General features: G+C 40.5%; 1 protein-coding gene across 3 annotated transcripts in view; it reads left to right on the forward strand.

Moving 5' to 3' along the window:
- Nucleotides 1-23014, forward strand: part of camk1b (calcium/calmodulin-dependent protein kinase Ib) — a 47441-nt gene extending 24427 nt beyond the window's left edge. For 2 of the 3 annotated variants that reach the window (XM_066671105.1, XM_066671104.1), the window contains exons 3-12: nt 2458-2589; nt 8961-9035; nt 12122-12260; nt 14906-15032; nt 15555-15630; nt 16289-16401; nt 16958-17036; nt 17666-17753; nt 18123-18285; nt 18812-23013. In XM_066671105.1, the coding sequence (XP_066527202.1) occupies nt 2458-2589; nt 8961-9035; nt 12122-12260; nt 14906-15032; nt 15555-15630; nt 16289-16401; nt 16958-17036; nt 17666-17753; nt 18123-18285; nt 18812-18918 (1099 nt within the window). In that variant the 3' untranslated portion in view covers nt 18919-23013. Of the gene's footprint in view, nt 1-2457; nt 2590-8960; nt 9036-12121; nt 12261-14905; nt 15033-15554; nt 15631-16288; nt 16402-16957; nt 17037-17665; nt 17754-18122; nt 18286-18811 lie in introns of all 3 variants that reach the window. The other variant, XM_066671106.1, reaches the window with a different exon arrangement.
- The last annotated feature ends 1599 nt before the right edge of the window (nt 23015-24613 follow it).

The following is a 24613-nucleotide window of genomic DNA, read 5'->3' on the forward strand; positions in this document are numbered from 1 at the left end:
ATTAGTATACAGCCTACTCTTTGGTACTCTTGCTTACTTGGCTTCCCTCTCAAAATTGAGAGTGGTGTGATTTTCTCTATTCATTGCAAGTTGGAATTGTTCACAGTGGAGGTGATAGGAACATGAAGCTATTTCACAGAAGTGTATATTTATAATTTATTTGGACTCTCTCATTTATCCTCTCTCTCTACTGTGTAAACAGACCTCGAATGGTTTACTGATAATATCAGACTGTTCAGAGCAGTTTAACAGTGTGATCTTACATGGAGCGCCTGACTCTCTATTCAAATGCGTGGTCAGCTACTTTCATGCATCTATAACTTCTTTTTTTTTAAATCCATGTAAATTGACATTCTGGTGTTTCTCAGAGCTGTGAAAAGCCTTCCTGCCTTAAACAAATGTATGATACATAATCAACAGCATTGCGGGTCTTGTTTAGCATGTAGTATTGACACCGTTGGGGTGTGTGTGTGTACAGGTGACCTCTATCACCATATACGGTAGAGCCTGTGACACTGACATAATACAAAATAAATGTAAGATAAAGTGTGTGCAGTTACCTGTATGTGTATGTGTATGTGCATGTTGGCTGTTGTGTAATAATAATTCACACACATCATTCATAAATATACCAATCAACTTAATGAATTTGCTCTAAGATTTCTGTTATTAATTATTAAAAATGGTTGGTTTTCTGTCTGAGAAAGTTCACTTGCATTAGATTTGTCAACGTTATCTACACCACTAGCTTTAGCATGACTCAAGTTAATGTTATTGCTAACAATGTTTGACCTCTTTCAATGCGCAGTTAGATTGAACACTGTATGTGCTGCTGCCTGCAAACAAAGACAATGATCTGCATTTGACCAATCCCTGTTCTCTGACCAGCACTGCTGAGTGAACCAATACAGGCTTTAAAAGCATCAATAACCATATTCATCTACTCATTATTCTGCAGAAACGCTGTTGTTACCACCCCTCCATAAACATGTTTAATATATTACTGTAGATTGATTTTACAAGGTTTTATCTTACATATGCATCATGACAAAATGAATTTGTGAGTAGAGACATGGTTTGTGTCTGGACAGGGGTATTTTAAGGTCTGCTGTTTGAAATTATAACGGTATTTTTCTGACCAAGTATATATTATAACATAAAAAAAATAAAAATACAGAATCCTGTGAGACTTCTTAGTACGTATGTTTATTTGTATTTACTCTAATGCTATGTGATGTGATATCACTGGCCAGAAAGCATTACTGCCAAGATAAATAGCTTTAAACCTCATTCTTGGCTGCTCAGTACTGTGTATATATACACCCGATCCATGCCAACAACATGACCTTTCATGAACGGAAAACAGCCATCATTAGAAATTAATAGTGCACACTAAATTTAGATATTTTGACCCAAACACAGTTGTGATCTACAGCGATTTTACATTTGATTGAATGGTGTTTTTGCCAGGGCTCCATAATATTTATTTAACGTAAAAACAATGGCTCACAATGCAGTTGTTTTTGTTTAAGTAGTATGTGTGAAATCAATACAACACCTTTTGGACAAACAGAAATGGGGAAAAAGCATGTTCTCAGAAACTCGTAAACAAAAGAACCTTTCTGTGTAAGTGGTTTGCATTTGAGATTTAAGACGAAGGTGTGAAGTTCGGTACACACACACACACACACACACACACACACACGCATAACCTTGTACTCGTGAAGTGTAGGGACATCTCGAAATAAAAGGAAGAATATGTAGAGTTATAATATATAACTGTTCCATAAGTACTAGTAGCTTAACCCTAACATTAAACTTGGCCTTCACCTTAAAATATGGCGATTTATATTGTAGGCACCAGCTGGTGGTCTCTTGAAGGATTGTGTGTGTGTGTGTGTGTGTGTGTGTGTGTGTGTGTGTGTGTGTGTATTCTTATCGAGTTCAGGGTCATGGTGGGTCCGGAGCCTACCCAGAATCACTGAGCACGAGGCGGTAACACACACTGGAGGCGCCACCAGTCCTTTATTTTTATATATATACAGTTTGGGTCCCCAAAATGTCATACGTTACTGGTATGCACACACACATACATACATACTGCTGGAGCACTTATTGGCATGTATCTGCATGACTGTTTTGTATTTGCTTATACAAACTGTAGCTCCAGCAGTTAACCGTACACACAGTTTGGCTAGCAGTCAAATTTACACACTCTAGGCTCATTAAACTGGGTGCCTAAATCACCATTTTGTGATGCTGGGATTTTAACCTTGTTAACCAAGTGTAGTATCCCACTGGACTATGATGCTATTTTGGGTTTACAGCTAAAAATCTTTCCAAGCTTATCACACTGTGTAAATACTACACATCTGTAGTATTTGTTTGTGTGTGTTTCATTTAATTTTAGCTCAGTGATTCATCTGTTCACTCTAAAATGTTGGTGTTTGTGTGCAGTGGGGCGTTCTCCGAGGTAGTTCTAGCGGAGGAGAAGAGAACGAGGAGGTTGGTGGCGATAAAGTGCATTCCCAAAAAAGCACTTGAAGGCAAAGAGAACAGCATCGAGAACGAGATCGCCGTCCTTCACAAGTGAGTCATCACACTTCCACTGTTTATCACACACCTGCTTACACACACGCACACACTTGCTCACACATACACACTCTCGCACTCTAACGTAGATTCACACTCTAACTCTCACACGCATGAAAGCTCACACTCCTGCAGACTTGCAATGTTTCTCTCTTTCTTCTGGTCGTAGAGAGGTTTTATTGTATTGGAGTTCAGTTCTTAAATTATAGTTTAGTTTCATTTCCAATTAAAACCACCATTAAGATTTTTCAGCAGCGAGGTAAGAAGGGAGAATATATCTTTAATATTTTACAGGCAACTGCTCAGAAGTCTTAGCAACTAAATATGTTTATATTTTTTAGTATTCAATTTGTAGTTGTTTGCAATTTTAGCTTCTAGTGACCTCAGACATATTCAGTGATCTCTGGGGCCATTGATTAAAAAGCACCAGCATCTTCTTTTGATTTGTAAATGCTCTCTGTATTGGTCTCTTTAGTTGCATGTCTTTTCAGACCTGTGATGTTGAGCTGTTTACTCAGTGTTAGAATGGACAGAAAGACCTCTAGATGTTCTAAGATGGTCTTAGATATGAAGCAAGTTTGAGGCATATTTTTTTCCAACCTCTCAATGATAAAAGATTTACATGTTGATTTCCTTTTATCTAATTTTCACGAATATACTTGCTGAGAAATTTGCAGCTTCTAAGTAAAGACAGCTTTAACACGAAATTAACTGACTTTTGTACATTATTATACATTGCATGATCAATGGACCAACAGCAGTTTTCCAAAAATATTTGCAGTGAAATTCCCAAAACATTATTCATTCATTCATTACCTGTAAGCGCTTATCCAGTTCAGGGTTGCTTTGGGTCCAGAGCCTACCTGAAATCATTGGGCGCAAGGCAGGAATACACACTGGAGGGGGCGCCAGTCCTTCACAAGGCAACACACTCACACATTCACTCACACCTACGGACACTTTTGAGTCGCCAATCCACCTACCAACGTGAGTTTTTGGACTGTGGGAGGAAACCCACGCGGACACAGGGAGAACACACCACACTCCTCACAGACAGTCACCCGGAGGAAACCCACGCAGATACAGGGAGAACACACCACACTCCTCACAGACATTCACCCGGAGGAAACCCACGCAGACACAGGGAGAACACACCACACTCCTCACAGACAGTCACCCGGAGGAAACCCACGCAGACACGGAGAACACACCACACTCCTCACAGACAGTCACCCGGAGCGGGAATCGAACCCACAACCTCCAGGTCCCTGGAGCTGTGTGACTGCAACACTACCTGCTGCGCCACCGTGCCGCCCCCAAAACATTAACATTTATATATATTTTTTTTCTGCTATAAAGTTACTGAGTAAAGTCGGTGATTCATTTGGCCTCAATACATTTGGCCTTAAACTCGCGCTCTTTCACATGCCCACTCACATCCACTCATATTCACCCCTGAACTGATGGAAACTAAACACGCATTACTCAGAAGGCCTGAATGGAGCATGGGGTGAACTCATAATCCTTGGTGCCCACAGTTCATATAAACACCAACAGTGATGCTTTTTTTTTTAAGGAATCTCCCGACTGGACCCCTGGAATTGCCAGGCGCTCCAGCAATGGCTCTGAAGGAGTCAAAGTTATTTTTAGCTTATGTGTGTGTGAGAGAGAGCCTGAGAGCGTCACCTAGGTTACCGCCGCCACACAGACCTGGAGATCACATAGAGGGAGCTCCAGGTCTGTACGGAGAGCTTGAGAACATATAGAGGGTATGAATATGAGTCGAGAAGAAATGTCACACTGTCCTTCCCCACAAACAATTTGGAATCACAGTTTTAAAGTTGGAAGTGGTTGAAACCCTCCATTTGTGAAGTTCTGCTCCAACACTGATGTGACTTCATGATACTAGAAGCAGACAAAATAAGTATAACACATGTTTTGTTTTAAAACACAGTGCATGTTCATAGTGAATGTTCCCTACAGGATGTGTTTATACTGGGCCTTATTTTTAATTTTATATTAGACCTGATAATACAGATTAGGTTAATAATTCTGCTGTGAAATATCAGTGATGTGTCTCTCATTCTGCCATGTTTTCTTCCATGTTTGCCACATTAATTCTCTATGTATTAGCACCACTTATGGTGACGACACTGTGACCTCTCCATGATCTTCAGACAGATGCTTCCATCTGACAAATACATGCACGAAAACTCCAGATACATCACACATCCACAGAGTAGAGTGTTCTTTGACTTGAGGCAGACTAAACAAATCTAGATTCAGCTGTGAGGTATGCTTCTGGATTCTGGCCTGGAAATTGGATTACAGCCTGGAAATGCAATATAATTTGCCAGATTTTGGGAATTAATCGAGTCCAGACACACAGACATAAATCAAGCTCTTATAAAACAGGCTTCAGATTTCTAATTCCTTTGCTCACTTCTAGCACCATTTTCAGAGCTGTCAAGTATGTGTTTAAGAGGCTTAGTCTTGCTCTGGATCTCAGTAGTGGGTTTTACATCACCTCCTCAACTTTGCATTGGATCTTAGAAGAGAGTTATTACCTACAGCACACAAGTGTCCACTTGCAAAGCCAACAAAGTGGGAATCATTTATCTCGTTAGGGCCCCGTAACACACACACTCACACATTCACTCACACACTTGCACCTACGGACACTTTTGAGTCGCCAATCCACCTACCAACGTGTGTTTTTGGACTGTGGGAGGAAACCGGAGCACCCGGAGGAAACCCACGCGGACACAGGGAGAACACACCACACTCCTCACAGACAGTCACCCGGAGGAAACCCACGCAGACACAGGGAGAACACACCACACTCCTCACAGACAGTCACCCGGAGGAAACCCACACGGACACAGGCAGTAGGCATTTTATTTGGAGAAATTCATATGCTACATTCACAAACTCGCACACACTTTTATACACTTTTGGTACTTTAGGAACTTTTTCCGTGCTCGACCTCATAACGAATTTTAATACTACACAGCAGTTAAAAGACCATTAAAAGACTAATTAGTTGGAAAATGTTTGAATTTTGAATGTTACACACATACACGCAATAAAAAACTTAAATAACTTATACTTAAACTAATCTGTAAACCTTTTATATTGTTTATGACGTTTACTAATTGACAGCCCCTGCTTCTGCTCTAAGGTCATGGCTCCAGCAAAAAGGTGCAAAGAGAAATTATTTAAAAACCAATAAACATGGGCAACGCAAATGGCTTTTTTTGGTCTTTTAAGCCCTCTCTAAAAACAGTAATTGGGAAAATTACTGTATTAAAATACAAACATTAACTTTTACTTGGATGATTTTTGTAGAATCAAACTTTTGTCATTTTGTATAGCCCCAGACAGACTTGAGACCGTTTGGCCAGCTGAGTAACGGCCTTGTGGTTCTTTGTATCCCACTCTCAGGATTCACCTTTCCTCAACAGACAGTAAATGTGCTTTACAGCAGTCATAACAATGGAATTCCCAAATTTTTAATTGAAGATTAACTGAAATATAAAAAACATATTAAGATCTATCTAAGATCTCTGGCTTTTATTTCTAAGCAGTTTGTTCAGAATCCCAAGACCGTGAAGGGGCTTTCATTGCAAAATCATTAAACCCGCTTTAAAGCCTTTACCTCTCTGCCACTTTACTGTTCCAAGGAATGGTGGCTGATGGTTCATCTCCATTTCTTTCTTGAAGTACCTCCGAACACACGATGTGGCTGCGTTTAGTAGGGAATGTGGCAGCTCTTATCTGGGTTTAGATGGAATCAGTCTTAAAATTGTTTACTGGAAAGAGAATGGAGATAACTGCTTGTTCAAACACTGCATTAAGAAGTCAACAAGTGTCTTTTATTCATTCTTTCTCTCTTTTTTGCCTTTTATGGCCTTGCTTTCTTTAAATCACTTTTTTGCTATTCGTTTGTTTACATGCTTCTTTCCTGTTTTATTTTCATATCCATTCATTCTTTCTTTGATTTTATTTTCCTGTGTTTTTCTTCATCTTTGTCCTTTTCCTTTCTCTCTCTCTCTCTCTCTGTCTCTCTCTCTCTCTCTCTCTCTCTGTCTCCTCTCTCTCTCTCTCTCTCTCTGTCTCCTCTCTCTCTCTCTCTCTCTCTCTCTCTCTCTCTCTCTCTCTGTGTGTGGTTTCATGGCATTTGTGGAAGGTTCAGTGCTGAGGAGTTGGAATGAGTTTGTGAGTGGGGTCCATTGTTGCTGTTCTGCGAGTGTGTGTCAGACTGCCCACCAGACTGGCCACCGCACTCAGCGGAGGTGAAGAGTGAGGGAGAGAGGTGGGCAGGGGAACAAACATGGATGGGGTGGGGGGCTGCTGAAGTTGGAGAATGAATGTGAAAAGAAGAGAGAATACATAACTGCGAGAGTGTGTGGAAAATGAGTGAGTGAAAGAGCGGAGTCGGGGGCTCTGAGGGCCGGTGACTCACCTCCCCTTCTATGTCGTGTTGTTGTGCCTCGTGGGTATGTGTGGGAATCCACCACAGCCCAATTAGAGCCCACGCATCTCTCTCTCTCTCTCTCTCTCTCTCTCTCTCTCTCTCTCTCTCTCTCTCTCTCATATACCGTTGCATGCTCACAGGTGAATAGAAGGCACAGAAGAGAGTCAGGCTATTGACTGGAGTAGTACAGGCAGAGAGGAGTGAGGAGGAGGATAATGATTTCATACAGAAATCTAGATCACTTTAACATTGAGTCCCAGTTACACTTTGACTGAATGAACATGAAGCCTGACAGCAGTTTTAGTCACTAGTCCTTGAAAATAGTGTCCCACTCCTCCCCCAAGTGTTTCCTCTAAAATCAAGCTTATCAATATTGACTTAGTCCCCTTTTTGCTGCAGCCACACCCTTTACTTTTGTAGAAAGGCTTGACTCTAGATAATGATTGTTTTTTTTTTTTGTGGGGATTTGGTTACATTCAGCCCAAAGGTCAGGTACTGATGCTGAATTATTAGTTCTCAATGACAAACCCCACTCCAACTGATTCCAACTGTATTAGATGGAGGTCTATCACTCTGGAGCAATGGGTCCCTAACATTTTCTGCAGTGCCTCCACTTTTGTAGATGAGAATATTACAGTTAGTTTTAACAGTGTCATAACAGAACTTCCCAAAATAACCCACGAGAAAAATCAGTAACAACTCAGTAACAAGACAGGCCATGATGCTTATTTATTTATTTTATTTTATTTTTTAAGCTCACGTTAGCACTTTTGGATCTTGTAAGTGCAGGGTCACTGTCTTTATATTCCTATGTCATCTTTTGTCCTACCTACAGTTGTGTTTATCCCTACAGCTGCGCTATCTTGTCAAATCCAATAAGACTCCTCACTTCTCAAAACAGCACCACTCACAGTCGCTCATTTCAGTTGCTGGTCCGCCTTCAAGTTCAGAACTAGGACAATACTCATTTTTTTTAGGAAGTTCGGAACATTGGATTTGTGAAGGAGCAGTGAATGCGGTCATATGAAGTTACTTCTAGGCCACTTGTGAAGATAATTACATTTACTCAATAGTTTCATTTGACCCCTTCATGTTTAGTAATAAATGCCTTTGGTGGATTTAATTTGAGGAGGATGTTGGTGCTTCCACACAGCTTCAAGGTAATGGGACTTTAATGTTTTGTATTGTTTTATGTAGCACCTTGGTCCTGGAGGAACGCTATTTCGTTTCACTGTGTACTGTAAACACTGTATACTGCTGAAATGACAATAAACTTCTTGAACTTGAACTCCAGATTTGATCCTGAGTCCAGGTGGACGCTCCACATTGGTTGTTGATAAGGTCTATAATGTTTTATCACTTCCCCATGACTTAACTTTCAGTTTCAGTTTGTGGGCCTTGTGCATAGACCACCACCGAGTTGCATTCTCCCTCTTATACATAAGCATTTGAAGGACGATCACATGGGAGGATCACTCGGGCAATGGGGGCGAGTGTGGCTGATTACATAGTTTGTAACCACCAGTATCTGCACAGTACTATACATGGACTATTTTGGTTTTCGTATGCATACTGTATCTAGGTCAGTTTTGCAATTTTGTTTCGTCTTGTGACTATACTTATGTTCATAAGAGAAGATGGCACTCATGCGTTCTTGTTATTCTTCTTCCTATTGCAGGGTAGAATCTTTGGCTGAGCACGTTCTATTTAAGCTATAGACATTAACTGAATTAACTGCCAAGTTTTCATGGATGTTAAATCATGTTTCCTGAGAAATGCCTGGATGGTTCCTTTTGTGAAGCCCAGGCAGTCGTATGTTGTCTAAATTGTGATGCTTGTGCTTTTAATGTTATTTCTCTCACTCTCTCTATTTTGTCTGCTTTTCTTTTAGGATTAAACATGCCAACATTGTTTCCCTGGAGGACATCTACGAGAGTAAATCGCACCTCTACCTTGTCATGCAGCTGTAAGTGATGTCTTTCTTTGGGCTGAGTGCAGAGGGAGCGCTTGCCTGACTTCTAAAGAAGCTACTCATGATCTAGTTCAGTTGCTTCTTTTAGCCCCTTATTTCAAAACACATCCGTGTTCTGAATCTTGACAGCATTTGGTGTGTCTGTGTATGTGTGTGTGCTCATGTCGTTGTGGGATAAAAAAACAACTGAAATACAGTTGTGCAGTCACATTCATTAAGATACATTCATTCCTGAAACAGATACAGGTCAGTTGTATGTAATTTTATTGTCTAATATCCATAGAAAACCACTGCCGTTTAAATGGACTCCTCTGGACTGCGTTTGAGCGTAAGGACACAAAACTAAAGTTGATTGAGCCACTCTGTATTCATGATGATGGAACATGGACAAACTTTTCACAGTAATATCCTTAATGTAAGATGAATGGCTGGAAGACAGCGGAATCGGAAATCCATGCCCTTGTTAGACTATCATTACAGAATGACTGACCTCTCTGGAGGTTTCCTGGCACACCCGTCCTCATCCATTTGCCATAGCACACTCAGAGCAGGAAATGGTTGGCAGATAGCTGGGTTCTGTCTCTGGGAAGCAGGTGTCTCCCAGTTCATTACACCACATTAGAGTTGAGATGATACTTCTATCTCAGAAGAAAACGAATACAGAGCTTTCACACTTTTCCTGTTTTCTCTGAGACGAGAGAGATGGAGAACAGACTGAATATTTCTTTTCCATCCAGTTAGATGCAAAACTCCTAAAGAAACTTGCAAGTCACTCACTCACATGTACTCCGTGCACGTTTAAGAACTGCACCACAAGGGGTGCTATTTCTCTCATACTCACTCACATTTAGGAACTGTTCCACAAGTGGGTGCTTTTCAGTCGTAACAACCCCTCCCCCACCTCCCAATCTGCAATACATAGCAGTGCCAAGCAAATCTACCCCAGAGAGACAGAACCCAAACCTGTGGTAGAGATGAGTTGATAGAATCCAGAGCGTTAATTGACTTTATAGTGACAGAAGTGTTCTTGTGGGGCAGTTGATGATGATATATGCTCAGAGACTAATTTTATAATGTCCCAATGTAATTCTCCTAACATCACTCTGGTAGAAGGGTCACTGAACATAATAAAAGGCTGAAATTTATGCTGCTTTAAAACATTATAACCTTTCAGAGAACAGTTTAAGAACAGTGTAGCCCAATGACCACTTCCAGTCATTGAAGGAACCTCACCCTCTTCAGTGCATAATAATATCAGCAAACAATTGAAGGAGTCCAGAGAATGGTCAGATAACTCATCCCTCAGACAACACTCCATTAAAAACCAGAGTGCTTTTGTTGTTGATGGCAGGGCTAATATTTGAACATCTTTGAAGGCTCTGGCAAATTATAGAGCAGAATATGCTGCTACATAGATTATGTCATTTTCATTTTGGTAACAGTTATGGAATAATTTGTAGTTTTAAAACCACAGCTCTTCCAATAAACCCTTGTTGTAGTACCATGACCTCACCAGCCTGCAACCAGCACATGGTGATTTTGATATTATGTTGTCTTGAAGGTGTGTTAGTGTGTGTCTATATATATATATATGTGTGTGTGGGTCTATCACTTCTCGCCATGCTCTTCTACATGTAATGTCAAACCTCTTTAATTACACATGTGCCTCAGAGACACTCTATGGCTTGTCCACTGAGAAATCAAAAGGCAGACAAACACAAGCACACACACAGAATAGAATGTACATTAAGAGTGAGAGTGTGAAATGAATGAGAGAGAGAGAGACCGGTACCTAGCACATGGACCTCTCAGCACTGAACTGGCTTAGATTAGTAGTTCCTCTTTTAATGGTTCAGACTATAGGCCAAGTTTTAGTAATCTTTGGCTTGGAAATGTTAACAAGATCCTAATGGGTCTCTTTTGTGAGTAGGATCTGACCACATCAAGAGAGGGTGAGAGAGGGATGGAAGGAGTGAGATACATCAGGAATGGAGAAAGCAAGATAGGTGTGGCCAGTGCGATGAGACTGACAGTGAAAGAAATAAAGATAGAGGGATAGAGAATGAGGAATGAATGTGGATGGAGAGAGAAGAGGAAAGGGAAAAGGAATGGGGCTGCTACTCAGTGCCACTCCCAAGGTGGGGGGAGGGGCGGGGGGAGGTGGCATATTAGGGTTGGCACCACTCTACCATGCAAGCTAAAATGCATTGAGCCTGCCAGACCTTTCATCTCAGCAAGAGGGTGTGTGTGTGTGTGTGTGTGTGTGTGTGTGTGTGTGTGTGTGTAAGGAAGGGGTTAGTTAGAGTGCACGTCAGGGACAAAAATGTCTTTACTTTCCCAGAAAAAACATAGAAAATGAGTTGCTAAGTAAGATGAAGAAACATGTCCTGATTTATTAAGAACATTTTGTTTTTGGTTAAGGGAAGGGTAACTATATAATATAATATTTAGGGCCTTACTATTATGTGTATTATGTAAATATTGGGCACTGGTGTGTGTGTGTATACATTGGACATCTCACTGAAGCGTGTGTGCGGGTTTTTAATTTTTTTTTATTTTATTATTATTGTTTTTATTATTATTATTGCAATATCACGTTTTTATATTTGTTACTTTAGGAGCCAATATCGCACAAGCAGATTGAAGTGGAGAGAAATAGCTTGCCGTGCTAATGACGTTACATTTCCCAAGAACTCTCAAAAAGAAAAATAAATAAATAAATAAAATCCCCACACACACACACACATATATATATATATATATATATATATATATATATATATATATATATATATATATATATATATATATATATATATATATACAACAGAGTTGTTAGGATGATTCACACTCTAAAGTTGACTTAACCAAATATGTCTATGTGTGTGGGTAGTGAGTGGTAAGTGTTTTGGCAGAAAATAAGTGGACAGAGCTCCCCCTGGGGGTGAAGGAGGGCTAGAACATCACCAGCTGGCTATAAGTGGCCATGCTGTGAGGCAGTCTGTCTACAGAAAGTGTAAAAGTACGTGTGTGAGGGAGTGAGTGAGAGCAGCTTTGACAGCATATTTTCCTTTTTGCAGGGTTTCGGGTGGGGAGCTCTTTGACAGGATTGTGGAAAAAGGATTTTACACAGAGAAAGACGCCAGTAAACTCATCCAGCAGATTCTGGACGCTGTGAAATACCTGCACGATATGGGCATCGTGCACAGAGACCTGAAGGTGAGGTTTGGCAGGTGTGTGGAGTGGCACCTGTTAAAAGAATGTCAGCATAAGCAAAGCAGCTCAATATCTATGGTGCTATGCAAAATTCCCAGTCAGTGGGCTATTTAAGTTTGTACATTTTCATAGACATTTTTCAGAATATTTACAGATTAGACAAGATAATCTCCTTCTATAAGGAAAAGGAAAATAAAAGGAAAATAGGTGGGGGTGGCAAGAGTGGAACTCCTAACAACCAAGTTACACCTAATAGACTTAACTCTAGAATAGACTCTTATTATGAAACATTCATTCATTCATTATCTGTAACCCTTATCCAGTTCAGGGTCGCGGTGGGTCCAGAGCCTACCTGGAATTATTGGGCGCAAGGTGGGAATACACCCTGGAGGGGGTGCCAGTCCTTCACAGGGCAACACACACTCACACATTCACAACTACAGACACTTTTGAGTCGCCAATCCACCTACCAACGTGTGTTTTTGGACTGTGGGAGGAAACCGGAGCACCCGTAGGAAACCCATGCGGACACAGGGAGAACACACCACACTCCTCACAGACAGTCACCCGGAGTGGGAATCGAACCCGCAACCTCCAGGTCCCTGGAGCTGTGTGACTGCGACACTACCTGCTGCACCACCGTGCCGCCCTGTTATGAAACAGTAAAGATGAATTCAAATAATCAATATTCAGTTACCATACAATAAATTAAAGTACATATATTGGCAGAGTGACCAGTTTTGAGAGGGTCACCTGATTTAAAATGAATGAGTCTAGCTAAAAAATGTATGTGTATGTCCAATTCTATATCAGGGCTGTATACCTAAGACGTTATGTGTCCTTGGATTGCATCATCCATTGGTCACAAATACAGCAAGTCCACCCTACCTTCGTTCATGTGTTGGTGCAAGTATGATGTAAAACAAGTCCAGCTCAGGCTTTGAGTTATCAGCCAGTCGCCTGTAAAGTACAGGAGATCACATCACTTCTTTATATTCTCCATGACTCCTACTCTCTGACTGGTTGTCTGCTTTGTTTACCAAAGACCTTATATTGTCCATGATGAGTGAAGACTTGGACATGTGGAGTCCAACAGTCATTGACTCATCTAGCTCAACAGACATCCTCTCCTTTCACTGTTTGGGTCTTGTTAAAAGTATTGTGAAGATTAAAAAAAATAATTCCTATACACACAATAAACAGCAAAATCAGACCGTTATGGGGACTGCAAAATCTGGAAACAGCAGGAGACTTTTCTTTTGGAAAGGTTCCATTCTTGAAGCATGGGTTTTTGTTACTTTTTGAGAAAAAATACATGTATTTCTCCATCCCAAAAACCATCTCTAACTTCCATTCCAGCCAGACATTCTTTCCAGAGCCTGATTATTGTAAGCTATTTTCCTATAAACAAAGGGTATAGTTTGCTAGCAGTGGTATTTTGATTATAAATATTTGGTTTATTACCAATCTTCAGGGATGGTGTACTGAATAAAGCTAATTATGAAGACGTCACACATGAAAATTACTTGTAATTGTTAGAATGGTTCTTTCTATTTTCTTTAAAAGACACATCAGAGCTACGTAAAGATTCCTAAACAACAAGATGATGGAAACTTCCCAGTGAATTCACACATTACCCATGTGTTTGGTAATGTGTTTCTGCTTTCATCTGATATTAAAGTTTACCTTATATTCGTTGAGTAGATGGGCTAACACAAACAGATTTAAACAACTGATATCAGCCTCTCGGTTTGTGACACAGTAGATGAATGTGGCAAAAGTTTATGAATGCACCATTTATGTGGTGTAAGTCAGACTCTTGTTTCTTAATTTAACATATTAATTTTTCATCATTCACATTTCCATCTATTCATGGCAGATTCATCAAGAATTTCAACCTGTTAATTACATTGTTATTTTTCAGTCATATTTTGTTCACGGGGCGGCACGGTGCCGCAGCAGGTTAGTGTCGCAGTCACACAGCTCCAGGGACCTGGAGGTTGTGGGTTCGGTTCCCACTCCGGGTGACTGTCTGTGAGGAGTGTGGTGTGTTCTCCCTGTGTCTGTGTGGGTTTCCTCCGGATGACTGTCTGTGAGGAATTGGTGTGTTCTCCCTGTGTCCACGTGGGTTTCCTCCGGGTGCTCCGGTTTCCTCCCACAGTCCAAAAACACACGTTGGTAGGTGGATTGGCGACTCAAAAGTGTCCGTAGGTGTGAATGTGTGTGTGTGTGTCTGTGTTGCCCTCTGAGGGACTGGCGCCCCCTCCAGGGTGTATTCCTGCCTTGCGCCCAATTATTCCAGGTAGGCTCTGGACCCACCGCAACCCTGAACTGGATAAGGGTTACAGATAATGAATGAATGAATGATTTAGTTCACCTCTTTAGATTTTACCTTTCCCTTTCTTACTCAGTCTAATCCTAAGTGTCTGTGTGTGTACCTTCACTTGGTTTCCTCCAAGGTTTCTGAGGTCAGTGTTTTAGCTCATTTGTTTACTGTGGGTGAAGAGAGGGATGCTCAGATTAACCCTCACACATGGGTGAGCTAATTAAGCTCCTCACCAAACACGGAGAATTAGAGTGAGTGTAAAAGGGAGGATGAATGTATATGTGTATTTGCATGTCTCATTGGTGTGTGTGTGTTTACACAGCCAGAAAACCTGCTCTACTACAGCATGGACGAAGACTCCAAAATCATGATCAGTGATTTTGGTTTGTCTAAGATCGAAGGCTCTGGCAGTGTGATGAGCACGGCCTGTGGCACCCCTGGATACGTGGGTAAAGACCCTTGCACGAGTTCATATTTACAGAGGGCATACATTTACGTGGTAGACATGTGGTTGCAACTAATTTAGCTTAACTGTTTTATTAGTTATACTTGCCTTTCTGGATTCGTGTGGGTGCAGTAGATATTGCACATCAGAACACAATGATTTGAACCACTGTGCAATAAACTGAAGGCAGAATTAAGCTCTCACTTTCCCTATTAACTCACTGACAATAACTGTGCTAAGTAAAACACTCATTATATCAAAATAAAAGTCTTGGAAGTGAAATTAAACAAAATAAATACAAAATATTGATAAACCTTAGCTAATTGTAGCTTATTGTAGAACCTTAGCTAAAAATATGGCAGGGCAGAAATTCTTTAATGTGTTTTCTCTGCTAATCTGCACCATGCGATCAATATCTTCACACTTGATTGTATTAACAGAGCCTTGCAGTGGTCAGATGGTCATTTATAAGTGTGTGTGGGTTTGTGAAGTGTGGTTGTGAACATGTTGATTTGTTGTTGGACAGCTCCTGAGGTGCTGGCACAGAAGCCATACAGTAAAGCTGTGGACTGCTGGTCCATCGGGGTCATTGCCTACATACTGTGAGTGAAATCCTGATTATGTGCAGTCATATGCGAACACTTCATCTTAAGGAAACAAAATGTGATGTGTACTGCATATAATATATATTATTTATCTTTTCTAGTGATTGTGCAGAAACAGAGTCAAGGGAATGCATTTCTCCCTCTGCGGTGTTATGCATCTTGGACAGCAGTGTTATGATTGTATCTCTGAGTTTGCACTGTATTCTCATGGCTTTGGTTTGTGTGATATTGGATCTGTTCAGGGCCTGATTTCCCAAAATATCACAGCACAAAGTCCTCTGCAGTGGCTGAGCAAATGTCTCTTTGTAAATTATTAATACCACGGTGTCTGTGGGACATGGCGCATTGACTGGATTCCAGCAGTACAGATTATTGAAGTGCTTGGTTCAACAGCTTTCTAATATTGAATGAAATCAGTCAGCTGTAAATGTAATAAATGTATTCTGTTGAATAGGCAAATTGAAATTGAAGTGAATATATCACCTTTTTCTGATGCTTACAACATTCAGCACTTAGAAAAAATATTAGCTTTAATATTCTGCAATAATGTGTGTGTGTGCTGTCTTTCTGAGCTTATCTGAGTGGTGTATTGTGTAAAACAGTCAAATCAAATCTCTCTCTCTCTCTCTCTCTCTCTCTCTCTCTCTGCTTTCAGTTTGTGTGGCTACCCTCCATTTTATGATGAGAATGATGCCAAGCTGTTTGAGCAGATTTTGAAGGCAGAATATGAATTTGACTCACCGTACTGGGACGATATCTCTGATTCGGGTAGGAATTGCTCACCCCCCTGCTTTACAACAGGCCTGCAACTGAGACACTGCATTTTACTTCAGGATCAGCAGAGTGTTATTTCACCTCATCTTACTGCATGATAATGTCCTAGTCTTAATTCTTGTGCTTATATTACTATGTATTTTCAAGTACAATACATTCTTATTGGTCATAATGAAGCCTTCTGTGATACAACAGAATTGAGTTAATGTCCCCATAATTACTAATAATCCCTGATGTGTGCCGAACCGGTATCTGACCTGTAATGTTTTCAATATTCTCATAGCTTGACGTTGCTATATATTTGTGCCAGAGAACCTGCTATTTCTCTGAATGGCTGATGATGATAATGATGATAATAATACGCTCCTGATGGAATTATAACATTGCGTCTGGGACAGTGGCTACTCAGACTCTGACAGAAGCTGGAACTACGACAATTTTTGCATTGTTTCAGACCTAATTCTGAAACATGATGTTTGTTTCAGAAATGTTTTAATATGCGCTTTTAAAAAATGACAGCATGGGCTTTAACGCTTGTTTTTATCCTCAGCTAAAGATTTTATAGTGCATCTAATGGAGAGAGACCCAAATCAGCGCTACACATGTGAACAGGCACTGCAACACCCCTGGTATGAATCACACACACACACACACACACACACACACACACACACACACACACACACACACACACACACTTCATTACAACACATCCTTGCTGTCAGAGGAAGACCTAATAAATTGACTAGTACAGTATGCTGCCAATTTGCATATTGCATATCTGTAATAATATAATGCTATAAATTACAATGGACATTAATAAAGCAAATAAGCCACATCTTTTTCCAATTCATTTAAAGGAACACTAAGTAGTGTTTTTACCTTAAAATTACAGCCTCAAAATCATTGTGTCATCACTGCTTTATTACGTAAGACAAGTTTCCTTTCAAACACCAAGAAATCCAGTTTCTATTTATATATTGAAAGGAAGTCAGCTGTATATTTTCTGTAGATAGACATTGACTATAAACTGAGACTTAAAAGAATCACCATCTTTTAAGTTATTCTCTGAAGTTGGAGTTTCTCCTGAGCTCAGCTGCAGGACAGCCGGATGGATCTGGTTCTACTTTCCCGATCTGCATCGGCTGCTCTAAAGGGACTTGAAGCAATGCTTTCATTGGCAGAAATAACAGATGACTAACTCCAGTCTCCATGGAGAGAACTGAGTGAATTAGCTTTTTTGTTTTTGTTTTTCCAGGATTGCCGGAGACACAGCTCTGGACAAGAACATACATGAGTCCGTCAGTGCCCAGATCAAGAAGAACTTCGCCAAGAGCAAGTGGAAGGTCTGTGCTTGGCTTGGTGCCGGGGCTCATCTGTACTTTCATTCAGTCCAGTGTGATCTTATTTTTTCCACTTGTCTGATATAATCTGCTCATTCTTGAAACATTAGAGCAATGTTATTTAATGAGAAGTTATCAGCCATGATTAATCAATTACACACATGCGTTTTACCAAATGACGCTTTGTTTATATCATTTCAGTCTCTCATTTTCTGTTCGTAAGATTTTTTCTTTCTTTCAAGCGAAAGGAACGATGACTATTTTAAATTAGTGTTAAATCGGAAATTTGTATGTTCACTCTTGAATGTATATATAATATGTACAAAAATACAGTCTTGAAAGTTAATCTCTCTCTCTCTCTGTCTTTTACAGCAAGCATTCAATGCAACGGCAGTAGTTAGACACATGCGACGGCTGCAGCTGGGCACCAGTCAGGAGGGTCAGACCGCTGACCGCTCGCCTCACAGCCCTTGCCACGAGCACCTCTTGCTGCCTGAGGGAACTGAGGAGGAGGAGGAGGAGGAAGAACAGAGCCGTCAGTGCCTACACACCTCATTCCGCCGCATTTTTAAGCCCAAGACAAGAGCAGGCAACACTGCAAGAAAGTGATGCATCGAATGTATTTGATCCAAATGCGTACATAGTTTCCACATGAATGAAATATGATCACATCCACATTTTGAGTTTTAGTTTTCAGTTTGAATCAAGCAAATTCAATGCATTACTTTTCTCAGTGGAGGAACTCTTTGGAGGAATAGAAAAGGGCAGCTGTGGTTGCATCTGTGGGGAAAGCAGCAGGGGCCAGACCAAATGGGATGCAGAGATGATCAAATATTTGTTGACCTTAAATACAAGTTATTTAACATTAGAAAATAGCAGTGCAGTTATCTGCATTTAAATACCCTTTAACATACAAAGAGTTATGGTGTATATGTGTGTTCCTATATGTTGTACTGTATGCATTGACAATCAAATTTACTTGATTTATTGATTGATTGACGGTGCTTTTTGTATTTACTTTCCTCTATTTCCCTCCCTCCCCCCACTCCCTCTCTCTCTAGCCTCACAGAAGGACACTAGCGGTTGTTGTGAAAGTGCCAGCGAGGGGGCGGAGCAAGACGGCATCCAAAACTGCACCTACCGTGTCCACCCAACCAGCCGGGTCTGAGCGCCTGTCAATCATCCTGCTGCAACCAATGACTTGACTGTCCTGTTATTTTTTTCCACTGGAGCCCTGCCACACCCCCAGTCTGGCCAGGAATACTGAGTAACTCCAGTATTTGGCCACTAGGAGGCGCTGCAGTGTAACGAATTCAGGTGGGAACAGGGCCACTATGCCAATGGAGGGGATTCTGTTTGTGGAGAGGTGAGAAGTAGAGAAAAAGAAAAGGTAGAAGATGTGGAGAAGGCAAAGAAGCATGCCACCGCTGCATCATGGGTAATGTAGGCTAATAGCAGGAGCTGGACAGAGGTTGAACAGTGTTTTTAACGTCTCTTTGAAAACTACATCTTTCATCTCTCTATCCTTGAACGTGAAGTACAGTGGCTTTTAGGTCAGTTTTAGTTCTATCATGATTTGCCTCAAGCCTTTTTGTAGCCTGTGCACTACATACAGTTCATTAACAATCAGTTACGTATACTTGTACTGGGTGGTCTTACGAAATATCGACCACAGGTGAAGTCCTAGGAAAACAGGTCATAGAGGAATCAAAGCGTATATGTGCATCATATTGGCATGGCACTTAATGTTGTCTCAGCTAAGGTTACTAGGTCGCTCACTACTTCAGTTCAGAGCATTATATTTGTACATACGTTTTTTTTTTTCTCCATGTTATATTTTAATTTTGATCAGTGAAGTGTCTTTTAACATTGTGCTGCACCAAACCAAGTCTGCATGTGTCCATTGGTTCTTGTTCTTGTTTTTCCACATCAGACATCCTCTGCAGTGCCTTCGTGGTTGCAGTATCATGTTTTTTATTATGCTTATTATTATTATTACTACTTTTATCATTGCTCCTTGTATAGTCGTTGTGATACCCATTGGTCAAGAATGCTTGATTCATTATAAAACTTCAGGTGTACGCTCTAAATGTAGAAATGGTTCTTTATCATGCATTCACCAACAGGGCGTATCCTTCCACGCCAGCTATGCACTGTCGGTGGAGCTACTAGACAACAGCTAACATCTATTACCATACTTGTAAATGATATCTGTGGAGTTCCCGAGTTTATAAAACCCTTTCTATCAAAAACAACAAAAACAAATGATGGCTTTACTCAGGGGAGGATGGTACTTTAAAGAATTTGGTTTTTTTTAAATGCTATTGTTGTAGAATATTATATAATACAGATATACAGACAGAAATATATAAATATGGAGATATATCACCAGATGAAAACAAAGTTATTCCCAATCCTTGGGTTCTATTAGAATATTGCTAGCGTTCATATTACTTTGTACCATTTAAACATGTACAAAAAAGTGACATGAAATTAAAGAATTTTGTTGTATGTTGTGCGTCCCATTTGAATTGTTTTCCATAAACATTTCGCTGCTGTTTTTGCTGAAGTTTGATGCCTAAACACAGAATTTAGCACTTGTTTTTGCACATTTAAAAAGAATTACAGCTGCTTTTCATCTGCTTTTGCTGCAGTCTCACTGTGTTCTGTTTTGGCTGTGCACTTTCGCTTCTGCAAAGATTATTGCCACTTAATGTTTGCTGTGCACTAGATATCTACAAATCAAATTTTTAGTTGAGACTTTTATTTAAAAAAATGAAACCAGGTTCAGTCTGATACTTTACTTAAAACAAACAAACAAACAAAAAAGAATGTCTGAATGTTCAGATTGTCCGTAAGTTCTTCACTGCTTTGAATCCCTTGTAGGTCAATGGAGCCAGGACCTAGGCTCTCTATTCTGGGTCAGACTGGGTCCACTAGGAGCTCACGCTTGGGTTCCTATGCATGTATCAATATGCCAAACAAAATGTAAGGACAAAAAAAAAAAAAGATGTATTGAATCGTGACATTTCCGTTCTGTTTTTTCTTTATTGAAGAGTGGATTACTTTCTATTAATTTGTTTATTTGAGCTTAGTCTGTGCTTTTTCTAAGATCTTAGAAATCCTCTTATGTACAAGTTTTTGCGTGCATTATTTGCAACAATCTGTGAGTTTGACTGTGAGAAGTTCAAGGTGTCAACAGTTGTAGCCTGCTGCAGTTTTGCTTTTGCTAAAGTTTCCATGTATTGATCATATTTTCAATGCGAGTTTTCCAGGTTAAAAGAGAATGACGTCTACTCAGACCGACCGCTTTTGTGGTGACTGTGCTGTACACTGGTATATTTTTGTGAGATATTGACAGTGAGCTATAAAATGTTTGTCTGAAAGATCTCCTGGATGAAAAGTTACTGATGCTCGCAAAGAAAAGTCAGCAGATGAACAACATGGAGTTGTGGAAGACACTTCAATGCAATGTTTAACAGCGAGAGATTGTAGAAATTGATCCTAATATCTAGTCTTCTTTAAGCTTCCTGAGTTTACATGGATATCCTTTTTTTTGTCCTAGTACATATAATAGTTTGAGACTTTGCTGTGTGTACAAGCATGGGCATAGTAATAAATGTATGAACAGCTATGGTTTTATCTAAATTAACATATTAAGGGGGGATTCCACTGATTTTATTCAACATTTTTACACAATCCAAGTTGCTCTGAGTGGTTTTATCTGAGAAAATCTATTAAACGAGATTTTTTATTTATTTTTTACAGTGGTGGTGATTGGGACCAGTGTGTGCAGTGTTCACTTTATTTAACAACTAAAACAACCAGCGAACCTACCTGTGTCTGCTGAGTATATATGTGTACGGTTAATAACAACATGACAGAGGTTAGTCTGAAACATCAACTGTTTTCTGGGGACTCTTTTGCCTTACAATGTCCTGCATGTCACTTCCTGCCATGAATGTAATTTTAGATCACGAGCACCTCAAGAAACTCACTCACTAACGCCATCGTTTAACAAAGGTTCCCCAAAGAGAGTTGTTCCATGCATCACATCATCAACACTTGTACAAATATGCTTTAAGATAAATACTCCAAACTTTCATAAACAATGTCTCAGGCTTCAGGTGTGACGTTTCTCTGTGATTTTTAAGTCTTCACACATCTGGTTCCTATCACTACCACTTTGAACGAGCATTTTACAACCACTCTGACTGTTTACATCTTAACCGTGAATTCACAGACATTTTGGATTTGTAAAATCTGCGCAATTCCCCTTTAATTTACCAACATCCTCCTTTGTAGAATGTAAGGTGACCATTCTGGTTAACGCTATCAACTTTTGACAATCGATTATTTAAAACCTATGGTCAACAATGTATAGCTGGTCCATATTTTCCCAGAATTGTAACTGACCTTGAATGGAAATTAAGGAAATCACAGTTGCTGCATATAAACATCCAGGCTTGAAGGCTAACTCTCGGTTGTCCAAATTCTGAAGATGCACTCTGTCCAATGGCCTGTTTATACAAAGTGTTTTCTAAGGTTTTCCAGTTTTGAGAAAAACAGAACGTTTACTAATCCATAGCTACTCAGGAAGGCATAAAACAAAAGGGCATGCCCTCTTTAACCCACTAGCATTTGCACACCTGAAAATTAGCACAAAAGTTAGCATCATTGGCATTTTTTTGTTTAGCGGTTGAAGTTCTATATGCAAGACGCATTTGAAGGGCTTGATTTTATTTTAAAAAAGCAACTGAGGGCTTTCCAACATTTAGTGCTGTAACAGTAAGAAAACAAAAGTGACCATGTAGTGGTTTGCCCACTTCTGCTCCCAAATTCAACTTCATCTTCAGTTTGGAGATTGAACCATTCTTAATATGTTCTGATTGTGTTTAAGATTGTACTGAAACATTGACAGCCTATTGTATAAGCGCATTTACCCCAACAAAGCTGTATGCCCAACCCCCCTTTCTTTTTGTAAAAACTGTTTGGAAATCTGTTTGGAGCTATTCTCATGTATGGATGCAATGCATCAAGGGTAATTCCTGGATTTTATTATTACACGTAATGGAGTAATGCTCAGTATTCAAGCTACCGATTTGTACTTTGAACAGATTTGTAAATGTAAAGCGTATTAAAACTTCCTTGTCTATGCATTGTGTGTCTGTTCCCTGTGTGATATGTTTTGAGAAAGAAGGGCTGTGGTGAAGAGGATAATGAAAGGTTGGAGTAAGAACTCTCTTGGTTTGGAGGAGGAAGGTTGGGGTTGAGGTCTATGGTATTTGCTGTGCTACTGCTTTGTGGTTTACCCCAAAATCTGATGAAATGGCCCAGTCCTACTGGCGTATGGTTTATGTAGAAATCACCTCATTGCAAAAGTGTTTATTATGGGCAAATGGGACTGGACCCCCACCCCTTTTGTTGCATTTGGGATTGTTCCCATCTGTCCACAATATTTTTTACGGGTAAAAAAATAAAATAAATGGACCCCCTTCTGAAACAAAGGGTGTTAATCCATGGTCAGTCCCACAGTCAGCCAACAATGAGACCTTTACACTAGATGTTGGAACATTTTCAGTGAGGTTCTGAATGTATTTGGAAACACAAGAGGTCAGTTACCGATGGTAGATGATTAGCCCAGACAGGCTGCATTGAGTGTGGAGACTATGCTGCTAAAGAATGTCTTGATAGATGTTAAGAAATGGTTAAATAAGATTTGTATTCCTACTCAAACACTGGGGGGCTTTAGTGCCCTCCTCAGTGTTCCCAATGACTTCCACCTAATCTCACTTGGATCCACAGTCAAGCTGCACCAAATCCAGATGTTCTAGTGGAACTCAAGCTGTCTGGAACCATGACATGCTGACTTGAATTATGACTTGAGGGAGCACCATGGCAACTGCACTACAAACTCTAGCGGCCGTAAACTGGATTCAGATTTGAAAGTCATTGTTTGGGAACACCTGATTCAGTTCAGTTCAGTTGGATTTTGTAGCCCCCCTTTTTTTTTTTAGAAGAAACATTATCTAAATATCATCGAAATAGCTTTCCAGGCATTGTCTAGATGTGTCTGGACATGTCTGTGTCCATTACAAACACAGATTTATCAGTTACCCGCTATTTTAACGTCAACAAAGCATGCCGTTTCCCCAGGATTGCTCCAAACTTCAGATAAACATAAGAGGATCTTGTATGGCACTGCTCTAAAGACACATCTTAACTAATGTTCTATGAAACCGTGTGGTCTTACCCCAGTGGGACTTTAGGAAGACTTGCTGACTTCAGTCGTGACTTTAGGGATCACCATGGAAACTTCACTACAGCCTGCGGTGAACCAGTCTAGTGTACATGCAAATTACATTGTCCCAGAGTGTGTATAATTTTTTTTCCCTGTCTGGATGTTGAGTACCCTGCCCAAATGTGGTCATGTTGAACTGGAACTCCTCATCCTCGCTGTGCCTGATGAATACCTTTCTGCTTCAATTGCTTTGAATACCTTTCTGCTTCCACTCTCCAACCAGAGGCTACCTTCTGTAGAAGCTAGAGGGGGCGGCACGGTGGTGCAGCAGGTTGTGGGTTCGATTCCCGCTCTGGGTGACTGTGTCTGTGAGGAGTGTGGTGTGTTCTCCCTGTGTCTGCGTGGGTTTCGTCCGGGTGACTGTCTGTGAGGAGTGTGGTGTGTACTCCCTGTGTCTGCGTGAGTTTCCTCCGGGTGACTGTCTGTGAGGAGTGTGGTGTGTTCTCCCTGTGTCTGCGTGGGTTTCCTCCGGGTGACTGTCTGTGAGGAGTGTGGTGTGTACTCCCTGTGTCTGCGTGGGTTTCCTCCGGGTGACTGTCTGTGAGGAGTGTGGTGTGTACTC

The sequence above is a fragment of the Hoplias malabaricus genome, chromosome 5 (assembly GCF_029633855.1).
Source record: "Hoplias malabaricus isolate fHopMal1 chromosome 5, fHopMal1.hap1, whole genome shotgun sequence".
In the NCBI taxonomy this organism is placed as follows: Eukaryota; Metazoa; Chordata; class Actinopteri; order Characiformes; family Erythrinidae; genus Hoplias; species Hoplias malabaricus.